General features: G+C 40.1%; 1 protein-coding gene across 31 annotated transcripts; it reads left to right on the top strand.

Annotated features, from left to right (window-relative positions):
* The first annotated feature begins 841 nt into the window (after positions 1–841).
* LOC148411267 (uncharacterized) lies at positions 842–13,499 on the top strand. Of its 31 annotated transcripts, none has more exons than XM_088434382.1 (12): positions 3,084–4,366; positions 4,493–4,671; positions 4,730–4,800; positions 4,900–5,291; positions 5,511–5,612; positions 5,907–6,113; positions 6,394–8,039; positions 8,145–8,209; positions 9,046–9,138; positions 9,655–9,940; positions 10,040–10,553; positions 10,634–10,686. In XM_088434382.1, exons 1-4 carry the CDS (start codon positions 4,070–4,072, stop codon positions 4,911–4,913), a joined length of 561 nt encoding a protein of 186 aa, XP_088290508.1. In that variant the 5' UTR covers positions 3,084–4,069; the 3' UTR covers positions 4,914–5,291; positions 5,511–5,612; positions 5,907–6,113; positions 6,394–8,039; positions 8,145–8,209; positions 9,046–9,138; positions 9,655–9,940; positions 10,040–10,553; positions 10,634–10,686. The 31 variants fall into 31 exon arrangements, 24 of the variants coding, with proteins under 24 accessions (XP_088290504.1, XP_088290527.1, XP_088290528.1 ...); XM_088434383.1 differs by having other exon boundaries at positions 5,888–6,113; XM_088434393.1 differs by having other exon boundaries at positions 4,900–6,113; positions 6,394–6,491; positions 6,719–6,835; positions 7,406–8,039.
* Positions 13,500–13,999: the final 500 nt, after the last annotated feature.

Genomic DNA, 13,999 nt, shown 5'->3' with positions numbered 1-13,999 from the left:
AACGTAGCAACAGCGTGTCATTAAATATAAGTGTCAATAAATAATTAAATGTGTCATTAATTAAATAAATGTGTCATTACATAATTAAATGTGTCATTAATTAAATAAATGTGTCATAAAATAATTAAATGTCATTAATGAAATAAATGTTTAATTATTTCAATGAAACGTTTAAATTATTTAAACATTTATTTAATTAATGACACTTTTAATTAATTAATGACACTTTTAATTATTTAATGACACTTATATTTAATGATTGAATGGTACATTTATTTATTGAATTTTGGCACTTTTGGTCCTCCATACGATACATCGTCCCATTTGGTGATTTTTTTTGACAAGAGAATTGTAGTTGCCGTACTCGGCCCAGTCATGGATGTCGACGCTGCTCACGCGATAGTTGAAATGACAGCTTATTTTTTCTTTCTTTTTTTTCTAAATTCTTTATTACTGATACAATGCAGTACATGGCAATAAATATTTCACGATCCTGTGGGCTACAAACCATCAGATTCAGTACAACACAACATTAAACAAATACTGTAGATTAAAAAAGCGAACTCCCTGTGTCAGTTTGTGGTAGAGGACTGTTTAGGAAGAGTGGGACATCACAGCTCTAATTTCGGACCCGCGCTCATAACATTTACGGCCCTATTGATTCACAAGTTCAAGTCTTAGTTCAATTTGCCCCTCACTACCGGCAACAAATCTAAATAATATATTGTTAAAAATTTTTTTTTGCATAGCAACACTCCAAAGACGTTTCCAAAATAAACTTCGTTTCCAAGTGTCAGCGAAAGTAACCCAAGGGCTGACCTCCGTGCACTTGCTCTTCCGGTTTAGCTCTTCCCGTGGGTACCGTGAAGTAAGTAAGTCGTCTAAACTGTTGCGATATTAATATTTGTAATTGTTGTCATATTTAGTCATTATTACTTCAACTTTGTTCGCTAAGTTTTTTCGTCCTATAGTATGCCGACACGTGTGCTACGTGTGCTAATTTGATGACGCATTTGACTAGTTATGTTGCGGTAATATAATGTAGTAACCTGATTGCTTACTTAATGCAATACATCGACCGCCACCATCTTCTACTTTTATGAATAAAACGTTGTTTTCATTATCATTTATTTTAATCATTATTTCATTATTTTTCGTTACGCAATAATGAACAACAACACTAAGTTAGTGGTGTACTTAGTTGTCGTAAAAATAAATGTTGTAATTAACTTTACTTTCTCCAATTAGTGGTGTACTTAGTTGGTGTTAAAAAAAGTAGTCTCTATGTTCTTCCATCACTTTGTTTTCACTATTTTGAGTATTATTAATTACATTATAATTTGTTCATTACGTGTTTGTTCGCTAGTATACTAATGCTACGTGTGCTGTGAAATATATTCAAATTCAGCTATCACTAAATTCCCCTAGAATTTCCCCCACTATTGTTATTATTGTTATTATCGTTATTATTATTTTCACATGCTTGCTTATCTAACGTAATTTTGCTGCCATTATCGTTATCTACAATCTTCTATTTACAGATGTAATTGTATGGCTTTAATAAATATCAGCAAGACAAAATGTAGACGTTCTTTCTCATTCATTATTAATTACTTACACATCCTTAAGTAATTTGCTGTAAAAACGATTAAACCTAATTATAAAATATTTCGTTCGGTGGAATGTACAGCACATAACTAAATGAAAAAACAGTGCAAAATTAAATGACACAACCATAATTTTATAGAAGAAGTGACGGTTGAACAAAAATCGTCAATACCCTAACTTGTCATCGTTGTCATTGTGCCAATTCAATTGTCGTCTTAAACACGTGATATTAGATATGCATGTTTAATTTTGTGAAAGATATTTTTTAAAAAGTCTTGCTGCCTTGAACTCAATGTCTGAAGTATTTCTGACAACTGTGAGTAGAAACGGAGAACAGCACATATCTGTCAGGCTCATCTTAACTGTCTTGTTTGTCACCGGACTTCAAATGTAATAGCCATATATGAAGAAGACAAAAGAACGTTGGTCAAATCATTCTAATAAGGCTTTTTGGGATAATGGGGTTGAGTAGCTATTAGATTATAATTTTTTTAAATGTAATTCCGGTGTGTTTCTCAAAAATATATGCATATTTTAAAAATACTCTTCATAGCACTTTTTTGCATACATGCCACTTTCAAAATCGTTTTTTTTTAAAAAAATTTTTTTAAATGCGTCATGTAATCCCGGAGTACATATAACAGTTAGGCATCTCCTTTTTAGCAGTTGAACGCTTGACTTTGCGACAAATATTAGATATATTAGATATAAGTAGGTTCCAGTCAGTGTCTCGTTTTTTGCTCTTGAAGTCTTGTACATCATCCCCCCACACACACACACACACACATAAGCACACACACATATTCACACATCCATCAGCATGCTGTTTTTGGCATTAGTAGGGGTATGCGAAACATGTTACAGTGTATACATTAACAGCTAAATAAAAGACAGTAAATAAAAAGTACATTTAATTATTTCTCTGTTGGCTAATTGTTAGATTTTTGGTAAGTGGACTTTTTGGCATTGGTATGGATAACCTGAATTTCATTATTGTTAATTTTATAAATTAGTAAAATATATTTTTTGAAACTATTGGAGAAAACCTTAAATAAACTAATGTGAAAATGAACATGTTTTATTCATACCAAAAAGGTTAAAAGATGTGTATTGCATAAACGTTAAGGTCTGCTTAGAAGCTAAAATTTGTCTTTAATGTTGACGGCGATGTGATTTGTGCAATTGCAAATGCTCTCGCTAAAGTACCTGGATGTCTGTAGTTCCTGATGGCACACCATTTTTGAACTGATAGGTACAGCTCACCTTTGCATTAGATGGTGATGTCCGTTCAAGAATGCATCACTTGCTTAACATCAAATAAAACCATACAGTTACAGTACATATGAAACTGTATATAGCTAACACCAACAGATGATTTTGTGCAAAAAATCTTCATATGTGTTTTGAGGATGCATCACTTGGTTAACATCAAATAAAAGCATACAATTACAGTACATATGAAACTGTATATAACTAACACCAACAGATGATTTAGTGCGACTGTCTTGTGTGGATGAACGTTTTGCCAGAGACACTAACTACTTGTTCTTTGCTCAGTTTGTGACTGAAATCCACCAGGCCACATCAAGCATAAGAATACAGCTACGTAAAGGTAAACCTTTTACCAGAGACAGTCGGCAAATAAACAATGCTATGTTGCAGGACAAACGGGAAGTTGAAAAACTGATACACAGAAAAGACGCCGTCCGCTTCATGGTCCCGTTAAGGGGCACCCCGGCCTTTTGGGAGAAATGTCTCAAGGACCTTTTTGCCATGATTCGGCAGCTAGGCACACCCACGTTCTTCTGCACATTCTCCACTGTTGAAATGCGTTGGGAAGAAGTCATCACCGCCATCAAAGCGCAAAAAGGTGAACGGGTGATTTTCGCTCACCACGACTGGGCCACAAAGTGTGAAATTCTCCGCAGCAATACGATGACAACGATGCGCATGTTTGACAAACGTGTGGAAGCTCTGTTCTCCGGCGCAACCCATTGGAAAAGTGGTCGACTACTTTTACAGATTGGAGTCTCAGCACAGAGGAAGTCTGCACATCCATTGCATCATTTGGGTTGAAGGCGCCCCCATCTTTGAGGAGGCCTCAGATCAAGAAATCTGCGATTTTGTGTCGCGCTACATTTCCGCTGAGCTGCCCAACCTGGAAAAGGAACCCAAACTGCATCAAAAAGTCACAGAGGTTCAGATGCAAAATAAGTCTCATTCAAAGACGTGCATCAAAGCACCCGGCGCGCAGTGCCGTTTTGGTTTCCTCAAGCAGCCGTGCGAGAGAACCATGATCATGAGACGTGAAGAGTGTGATGGAGAAAATCCAGAGAAGTAGAAGTGGTCGGCGCCAAACCCCAAGCTTGTTGATTTGCAAAAGTTGCTGAACGAACTGGAAACGGCCTCTCTGACTTTGCCGCAGCTACTGGCTAAGTGCGAGCTCACCAGTGATGAGTACATGGAAGGTTTGTACTCAATTGCCGCAAAGACCTCTGTCGTGCTCAAGCGAGAGCCCAAAGACTGCTGGGTGAACAACTACAATCGACACCTGCTTCTTGCTTGGGATGCACATATGGACATTCGGTACATTCTGAACGCTTATTCCTGCATTACCTACATCTGCAGCTACATCAGCAAAGCTGAACACGGCCTGAGCCAGTACCTGAAATCGGTGATTGTGAACTCCCGCAGCGAAAATGTCAACGAGAGCGATGAAATGAAACAAATCATGCAAGTGTACTCAAAGAAAAAAGAGGTGAGTGCACAAGAGTGCGTCGCACGCGAATGTGGCCTCCATATGAAGCAAGCGTCCTGCAGTGTGGTTTTTGTAAAAACCAGTGACAATGCGCTGAAAATGAGTTATCCCCTCTCTTACCTTGAGGGCCAAACGCAGGAGTCCGTTGAAGTGTGGATGACCGGCTTGCCGGAAAAGTATAAGGGCAGACCTCAAACAGAGGAATTTGAAGCGAAGTGCTTGGCTGATTTTGCCTCAACCTGCGGAATCGTGTACGGCAAGCAAGCTAAAGGCGGAAATGTTTTCCCCCTGCTGAACGACATGGGGTATGTCCAAAAAAGAACAGGTAAACACGCCGTCATCAAATACTGTAAATTTTCACAGGAAAAAAATCCATTCTCAAGCTCTATCTGCCTCATCGTGCCGACTGCCAGTTGAAGTCCAGAACCAAAGAGGTAAGAGGTTTTTGAGTTTTGCACATGAGCGCTGCAGAGGTGTTGAAAGGTTCATGCAGTCCTACATACAAGTTGTTTCAAGACCATGCCTTTGTACAGTTGCCGGCTGCTGAGCATCCAGAGGCCGTTGTGCAAATTGTCGACCGGAAGAGAAAGAACGATGAGAAGCACAGCAAAGATGTTGACAACGCCATCCGAGAGGTGGAGGAAAGCGGAATAGTCTTCAACGAGTGGTGTCAGCTAGCGCCCGAAAGAGAACTGCAAAGACTCGAGTGCATCGAGGAAATCAATGCGAGGGATGATCCCGGTGACGCAGAGATGTTGACAACGCCATCCGAGAGGTGGATGAAAGCGGAATAGTCTTCAACGAGTGGTGTCAGCTAGCGCCTGAAAGCGAACTGCAAAGACTCGAGTGCATCGAGGAAATTAATGCGAGGGATGATCCTGGTGACGCGGAGGAAAACGTACCAGACTACAATGTCAGGTCCGAGGTAACGGAAATGTCCATCGCGACGGAAGCCGCCGCATCGATCCGGCTGTTTTGCGCGACATATATCGGACCCTTAACCGAACGCAAGCGTGTGCCTTCTACCTGGTCAGAGATTGGTGCATACGACGTGTGTGTGGCTTAAAACCACGGCAGTTCTTCTATTACATCAATGGTGGCGCCGGAATGGGGAAGTCACATTTAATCAAATGTATTCACGCAGAGGCTACAAAAATACTGCGCAGACTGGCTGAGGAAGCGGACATTTCCAAACAAACGGTCATTCTTGCAGCCTTCACTGGCACCGCGGCCTTCAACATTTCAGGTATGACTTTTTACACTGCCTACTGAAACTGCCAAGAAGCCTCAAACCCCCGTATCATGGCCTGGGCAACAAACTGGACGAAGTGAGAGCGGAGCTATCGCTCGCTGAAATTCTCATCATCGACGAGACTTCCATGGTGTCGAAAGACCTCTTTGCATATGTCGACGCCCGGTTGAAGCAAATCAAAGGAATCAATTTACCATTTGGTGGCATGTCCGTTATCGCTGTCGGGGATTTCTATCAGCTACCTCCTGTGAGACAGTCCAAACCTTTAGGTGTTTACGATCCCACCAGACTGGACAACTGGCGCGACAACTTTGAAATGATCACGCTGACCGAAATCATGAGGCAGAAGGATGACGTTCCGTTCGCCAAACTACTGAACCGACTTCGCGTCAAAAAGAAGTCCCATGAGCTGTCGGAAGTGGACAGAGCTTTGCTGGCTATGACTTACACCGCTGCCCGAAGGAAGTTCTTCGTGTTTTTGCCACAAACAAACAGGTAAATGAGCATAACTCTCATATGCTGAATCTGCTTCATGAGGAAATTGTGACCAACGATGCCGACAACTACAAGAAAGACCAAAGGACTGGCACAATGGCGAGACAAGCCGCCCCTGTCCAAGGGGCAAAGAACAAGTTGGCAACGAAATGTGGCAGCGGTGTAGGTATTTGGGTGAAAGAACACATTCCGGCACACAAAACAATCTACATCCAGGGTGTCACTGATATTGAATTTGTTGTGGTCAAACTTGAAGCTCCCATCAATATGTTCATTGCAGCTGTGTACCGGCCTCCGGGACAGAGTCTGCGCTCTTTTTTGCCAAAGTTGGAAAGGTTGTTGTACGCTCTGGAAGTGATGGATCATCATCAGATCTTGGTATGTGGAGATTTCAATGAAGATGCACTCTCAGACTCATACAAGCCCATTATGGAACTGTTAGTCTCTAAGGGTTACACACAGCTCATAAATACAGGTACCACTGACAAGAACACACTGCTTGACCTCATTTTTGTCTCCCGACCTCAGTGTGCTGTTCATTCAGGTGTACTGCGAACATAATATAGCTATCACAACCCTGTCTTCTGTGTTTTACACACTGAAAGGTGAGTCCTATCCAAGTCGCAAATTACGAGTTGTCCCTGTTGTGTGAAGGAGCCCAAATGTTGAGATGTGATGGGATTAAATCAGGGGTGAAGATGATGTAGTGTGTGTGCGATAAGGTGAGTGGGAGGTGAGGAGGTGAGAGTCAAAATTCAGGAAAAAGTAAAAAAAAAAAAAATGGAGGAATGGAGGGGTCAAGTCGATGGGAGGGAGTGGTGGGATTATATGTTGACATTTGATAGGATGAAATCTGCTGCGAAGACGGTTTAACGTGTGTGTAAGGTGAGTGGAAGGTGAGGAGGAGAGACAATGTACAGAGAAAGTATAAAAATCTTTGGGGAGGGAGGGTCTAGTGGAATTATTTTTGTTCACAATTTTGACAATGTAATAATCGTCAGCGTGAAATGACAGCAGAAAACAGACCAAGTAAGTCTCTATAAAATATTTTTTTGTCAACTGTAAGTGTTGTCATTTTACTCTCCTCTACTTTAAACAGGTTAGTTGTTCTGAAGAGATGGTAGATTCATCTCATAATAGAGAGCATAGATATGTGTGTACATAATCTTAATGTGCTACCATTGTAGAAAATGAAATGGTTATACTTAAATGTTGGAAAGAGCCAAGCCCATCTCGCCTTTGCAGCATGCGAATTTCTACTCGACACTATTGTATTCCCCTTTTTCTCACAGGGTAGAAGAATGGGTGCCCAAATACATACATCAAGGAGCACTGACTTGTAAACCAAGGTGGCAGCCAAGCAGGACTTCTCTTCATTCCTGTCACGAATAACCCGCGGATCCCAAATGGGAATGGACCCCAACTAGGCACGAGAGGTGAAGTTACTGAGTTTATTAACAAAAGGAGCACGCAAGGCGTGAGAAAAACACAAAAACAGTCCGAAGGCAAAGTAGCAAACCAAAGTCACAAAGTACCAACACAAAGCGAGACGAGAACGTCTGGATCTAAAGTCCACGGGGAAGAAGGGCAGCAAGGAGGACGTGAGTCCACGGGGGATGACTGCAAACAAAGTAGCAACAGAAATCGTTCACAAGCCGTAAAACATAACACGCACAAAGTACAAACCAAGAAGACTCGAGAAGGTGGGACGTGAGGTCAAGAGCGCTGGGATTCACGGGACGGCAAGCGAGCTTGACGAGGGGATAACCCGGCAAAGGCTTGTTTGTAAGTGCCGGCCAGCTTATAAAGCCCTCTGACGAGATGCGCAACAGGTGTGAGTGTCCGATGGCCCCGCCCAATGCGGAGGAAGGAGACAGTCTGCAAATCAACACAAACTAAAAAGACAAGAAACGTGACAATTCCAGTGTAAGTTACTGTGAACTACTGTATGTCAGTTAAAACCAATTGTAGGTCTGCCTATCTTTTGGAGCAGTCGTCCTCACTACCATCTATTTTGATTATATTTTGTAGATCTGGATTAAACCAAGTCTGTTTTCTGCTCTCTTCAGACTGTCTTCTTTTATTCGTAGGAAAAGGTAAGTCGCTCATCATTCAACCTGTCTTCCTTTGTAAAGCCAGTAAAATAATTTTTGGCCCGTGTATTTTATCAGGATATTTGTTCAGAGGAAATAGACGTCAATACTAGAACAGAAGCCACTTGTGTGCGTTTTTCATGTCACTTTCTGATTGCACGTGCATATGACTGGACATTACGCATGACATATGAATTTAAACGGCATGCCATTGTAGAGATATAAATGGAAAGGATATTTACATATTGTTGGGTTTGAAGTGGGCTTGATACCCCACAAATGACCCGAGGAGAGGTGTAAATAACAACACAGGAGTCAGAGATTAAGTTTTACCACTGCAGTGGGGAGAGCTCGAAAAAGAGCGTGACCATGTCAGCCTCGTTGCAAAGTCTCTCTTCCCTCTCTCTCTCCGAGCTTTCGGACTGCAGTCTTTTTATTAAAAAACTGTTACTGAGGTGTGGGGGTCTCACAATTCAACCGTCACACAACATGAGCATTGTGCACCGTGGCAGAACTTGCAGATAACTTGCGATTCAGGCCTTGACCTTGACATTGTTTTTAACACACACACACATATGAGACAAAGAGGCGCTGTGGTGTCTGAAAAAGTAAGTTAGAATACATGAAGCAAAGCTGTTGTACTAATGAATCAGCCAGAAAAATAGCAATTAGAATACATAAAGCAAAGCTGTTGCACTATTAAATCAGTCAGTTTATCTTACACATATATTGTAAGACAAAGCCAAGTCTGTTTTACTTTTGTATATATATTTATTTATTATTTATATATGTTATATATTTGTACTCAATGGTTCTGAATTCCTTTTTTTTTCCCCCAGATTAAAATGATCGGTGCCCATAAATATACATCGTGGAAGCACTGACTTGAAAACCAGGGTGGCAGACAAGCAAGGACTTCTCTTCATTCCAGTGTAAGTTGCCGTGAACTGTGTCAGTTAATGCTTTCAGTGCCATGGACAAGAATTCTACCCTTTAATAATAGTAATCACAATAATAACTAAATAATAAAGTTATAAGTATGTTCTTATGGAGAATACACTCATAATGAGAATACACTCTTGACTACTAATGCTTATCTAAAATAAGTTCTGTAAGCTCTGTTGTGATAAAATGTGACCACTAGATAACAGTGTTTTTACATATAAAACATAACTATTGTCAACTGAACATGCATTCAAAGGAATGGTAGTCAATCTTTCATGTGATATATTCATATTTTCATTTTTTTTTTACATTTACATATTTACATAGACATAGTATCCAATATTCTGTTGGCCGTGAAAGATGATTGAAAATGCAAAATACACTGGCTCTCTCGAGGTTTCCTTTTCCGATAACGCTTGGCACTAAAAGAGTTAAAACAAACTATAGGTTCGCCTCTCTTTTGCAGTTTGTCCTCACCCCCTGAATGTGTTTCTTGTTTGCAGGCCTATGTGTTCCCCATGTTGCCTGTGGCTCCACACATTGCATTCATCCAAAGAAAAGATCACCACCGTGTGCAAGAGTTTGATGACACATCATCAGGCTTGTCCATTGGCAGTTTCCCTCTGGATTAAAACAAGTCTGTTTTTTCCTTCTTTAATTGGTTGGAAAAGCTAAGTAGCTCATCATCTTCTTTTGTAACGACAGTAACTTTTGTCCCATCTACTTCTAACGGGTTCTTTGTTCAGGAGAAAGAGCCAGCAATCAAGCAGGAGTTGTCCTCATTCTGGTGTAAATTGCTGTGATTTATTTCAGTTAAAACAAAAAATGTGCATATCTCTATCAGCTTTTGTTGTCACCTCCTCAGTGTATTTTGTTTCTTTTTTGGAGACCGATGTTTTCCACTTGTTGCCTGTGGCTCCACATGTTGCATTCATCCAAAGAACGAGTGGAAGATCACCACCGCGTCAAAGGCTTTGATGACACATCATCAGGCTTGTCCAGTGGCAGTTCCCCTCTGGATTAAAACACGTCTGTTTTGTGCTTTCTACAGACCATTTTCTTTCTATTGGTAGGAAAAGGTAAGTAGCTCATCATAAGTAATTTTTGTCCCATCTACAGTATTTCTAACAGGTCCTTTGTTCAGGAGAAAGGAGAGAGTTGCCGTAATTTATGTCAATTACAGCTAAAAAAATGTGGATATCTTTCTCAGCTTTTGTTTTCACCCCCTTAACGGATTTGTTTCGTTATTGTAGACTGATGCTGTCCACTTGTTTCCTGTGGCTCCACATTTCATTCATCCAAACAACAGCTGGACGTTTGCCACCAAGTAGAAGATTTTGATGAGCCATTGTACTGCTTGCTCAAGGACCTGTTGTCATCTGGAACATCTCCTCTCTTCAAGGTAAACTGCTAATCATTAAGCCTATCTTTTTTCCTAAAGCCATTAAATGTTGTAAAAATATTTCCTTTCTTTTTTAACAGGCTCTTTGTTCGGGTGCACAAGCAGTTTATAGCAGAATCACAGTAACAAATATGTGAGTGTATTCATGTCACTGGATACTTGATTGGGCATGAGTGTGATATACTAATTTACTGTATTGTAGAAAATGAAAGATGATGTCAGCATCATGGAAGTTTTGTCGTGTGTTCTCCTTTTTCCCCAAGAGACAAAAAAAAAAGTAAAAATGAAGAAGAAAAAGAAAACAAGTGCCAACAACATGAAGACCACGGACAACCAAGCACCACTTCTGCCGATTCATTTGTAAATCGCCAATAGGAGTAGCCAAATTGCTATTAAGTGGTGTTTTAAATGCAGCGTTATCTTTTTACAGCTTTAGTCTTCACCACCTCCTTCATCTTTTCATCATGCGACCTTGCTGAGGAGTTTACAAGGACCATGACGCCATCCTATCCTTAGAATGCAATCTCTTTTCCTGTTCTTACGCTGTTGTCCCTGCATTGAAAAGAACAGTCCTAGTCCCCCAATCCAACCTACATGATCTGTATCCATAGATACATTTTTGCCATCATCTGTGTGCTCTGCAAAGGTTGCTCTATGAAATACCTTTTCACTCATGCATTTGTTTAAATACATTTGTATGTACCATACTCATGATTTCGTTAAATCTCTGAGATCAAACAAGCATTCTGGGAGGCACATCTACCTCAATTTGTTATTGCCTGTGTTAACTTTTACCCTCGCAAATTATATCCATCCATCTATTTGTCGGCGCATAGCCTCACGCGGACCGCTCACTTGCTGGTGTCTATGCCAGCTGTCTTCGGCAGTGGGTGAGGGACACTCTCAACTGGTTGCCAGCCAATCGCAGCCCTAGCAAATTATGGAATGAGAACAAATCAGCTCCAAAATCTAACCACTGCCGTTGATACAGACAATGTTTCATGTAACATCTTAATATTCCATAACATAAATACAATCTCTCACTCTTGACACACGAAGCTATAATGTACTGCTTCACATCACACAACTACAGTGGACCCCCGTGTTACGAACTTAATCCGTTCAGCAGCTATGCTCGTAACTCGAATTGCTCGTATGACGGGAAATCCAAACCTATGTTAATTAGTGAATGCGTGCAACGCGTGCAAAAACCTTAGGTAAAAACATCATGACTTTATACACATATTAAAAAGTAGTAACAATCTACTGTACAGTTAAATTAAACAAATATACAAAGGAAAAATGACATTTACCTTTGGGGCGACGTGACTTGAGCTGGGTGGAGGCGGAGGGGAGCAGAGACCAACCCGCAGAATTTATTTATTTTCTTAAATGAAAACTTTTCTCAAACGAGAACATATCACAGGCGATTTCCTTCACTTTAATCCATAATAGAAGAAGCCTCTCCATTTTGTTGTTGACCGAGGTCCGTCCCCTGGCAAGGAAAGTCTTGCCCTTAGAAGAATGCCGAGCGGTTTCGGCCATACTCACGAGCAAGGTTAACTATGCGTGCGCCTCCGTATTTTTTTATTATCTCCTGCTTCGTTTCTATTGTCATCATCCTCTTATTTCTTCCTTTACCACCACTCGCAATTTTAGAAGCCATGTCTAACAGATAAAGTTTGCAAAGTCTTCACAACACACCGACCGGCTGTGCCATCAAGCTAGATGAAGGCGTTCGGCCAATAGCACATTGGCATTTCTCTGATTGACGTGACGCTGGCCAATAGCATATCCGCATCTCCGTGACTGAGACCAGGACTGTGACCTTAATCGACCAATAGCATATCAGCATCTCCGTGACTGACACCGTGACTGACACAGTGACTGTAACATTGTAAGAGCAATAGCATATCAGCGTTACCGTGACATGTGAGAACAGTTGATTTTGTTGATGCAGCAAAGCGAAAAAAATAGTGCGGACACATTGACCGGCATGTTGGGGCATGTTGGATTGTTCGTAAAACGAAAGGTTTGTGCGTAAGAGGGGGACAAAAAACGCCGCGGTCCACGTTCGTAAAATGAAAAGTTTGTAAAAGAGGGAGTTCGTAAACCATTGTATTTGTATTTGTTGGTCTCCTTTTTCAATGGTTTGCACTTAAAATTTTTGACAAGCTTGTTTGATCTTAGAGATTTGTTTCTATTCCTTTAATCCATTTTTTTACATAAGTCTTTGTGCATCTTTTCATCCACTATTTTATCATTACGTCTTCATTAAGAAATCTTAAAGCAGTTATTATGAGATTAAATTCTGTCTTTCCACTGTATGAAAACCCCTCAGCTAAAACAGTGTGATGGACTGATGCAGCACTTCTGTTTTTGGTGTAAGGTGACATTCGAATGTACAGTCATGAAATGAGAAGCCTGTTATAAAAAAAAAAAAAAATATATATATATATATATATATATATATATATATATATATATATATATATATAATGTGTGTGTGTGTGTGTGTGTGTACATACACACACACGCACACACCCTCTGCTGTTTTTAAGCCTATTGTATCAACCAATTTCCTCCGAATTGTCTTAGTAACTACTTTTCAGCTGTTGTAACCAACATTCAGTTCAGCATCATTCAGTGTTTCATCAGTTACCGGTTAATGCTGCCAGCATACTTGAGTCCGTTACAGTAATAAAATGAATGAGTCAGACAGTGGAAACACCTTTGATGCTATTTTTTTTGTGCATCAATTCATCTGTTTTATCATTAATTCTTCATTAAGAAATTTTACAGCAGTTAGAATGAGGACTTTCCACTGTTTGATACTGCCTTTACTAAAACACTGTACTTCTTCATATTTAAATGTATAGTTACCCTTTACAGTAAAAAAAAATGGAAGTGCCTTAAAGTGGAAACACCTTTGATGCGATTGGACCAGATTTGTTCCCATTATTTTTTTTTTTTGGTACTACTCTGTGCATCTATTCATCTCCTATTTTATCATTAATTCTCCATTAAGAAATACTATTGTAGTTACAATGAGGACTTTCCACTGTATGATACCCCCTCGACTAAAACAACATTTGTTCATATTTAAATGTTTATTCACCCAATGGGAAACATGTTCAAACTACAGGAAAACAAGACATTGCTCAACCTCTTCCACCGTCTTTTAGCCTATTCTACCATGCAACTTCCTTTGAACTTTGAATTCCGTGTCATTGAATAATACATTGCTTGAGAGTTTATGCTACCAGCATAATTGAATTACCTAAAGCAGGGGTCATCCACGTAGTGGCCGCAGGCACTGGGTCGCCCCCAAAAATCACATGAATAACCAGCAGACCTGGTCTGCTATAATAGTTATAATAGTTCAAGTGATAGACCATTGTAATTTTCCAGGAATTTTACTAACGATTATGCAAATCACATATACA

The sequence above is a fragment of the Hippichthys cyanospilos genome, chromosome 15 (genome assembly GCF_059441005.1).
Source record: "Hippichthys cyanospilos isolate Australia breed blue-spotted pipefish chromosome 15, RoL_Hcya_1.0, whole genome shotgun sequence".
Lineage (NCBI taxonomy): Eukaryota > Metazoa > Chordata > Actinopteri > Syngnathiformes > Syngnathidae > Hippichthys > Hippichthys cyanospilos.
This window is presented reverse-complemented; position numbering and strand designations above follow the sequence as displayed.

Excerpts from the sequence above, each read along its gene's own strand:
- LOC148411267 (XM_088434378.1), top strand. The coding sequence starts at position 4,070 with ATGGAAGGTTTGTACTCAATTGCCGCAAAGACCTCTGTCGTGCTCAAG. Across the intron at positions 4,367-4,492 it reads TGTACTCAAAGAAAAAAGAG|GGCCAAACGCAGGAGTCCGT; the intron begins GTGAGTGCACAA and ends TCTTACCTTGAG. Across the intron at positions 4,672-4,729 it reads CCCCTGCTGAACGACATGGG|GAAAAAAATCCATTCTCAAG; the intron begins GTATGTCCAAAA and ends AAATTTTCACAG.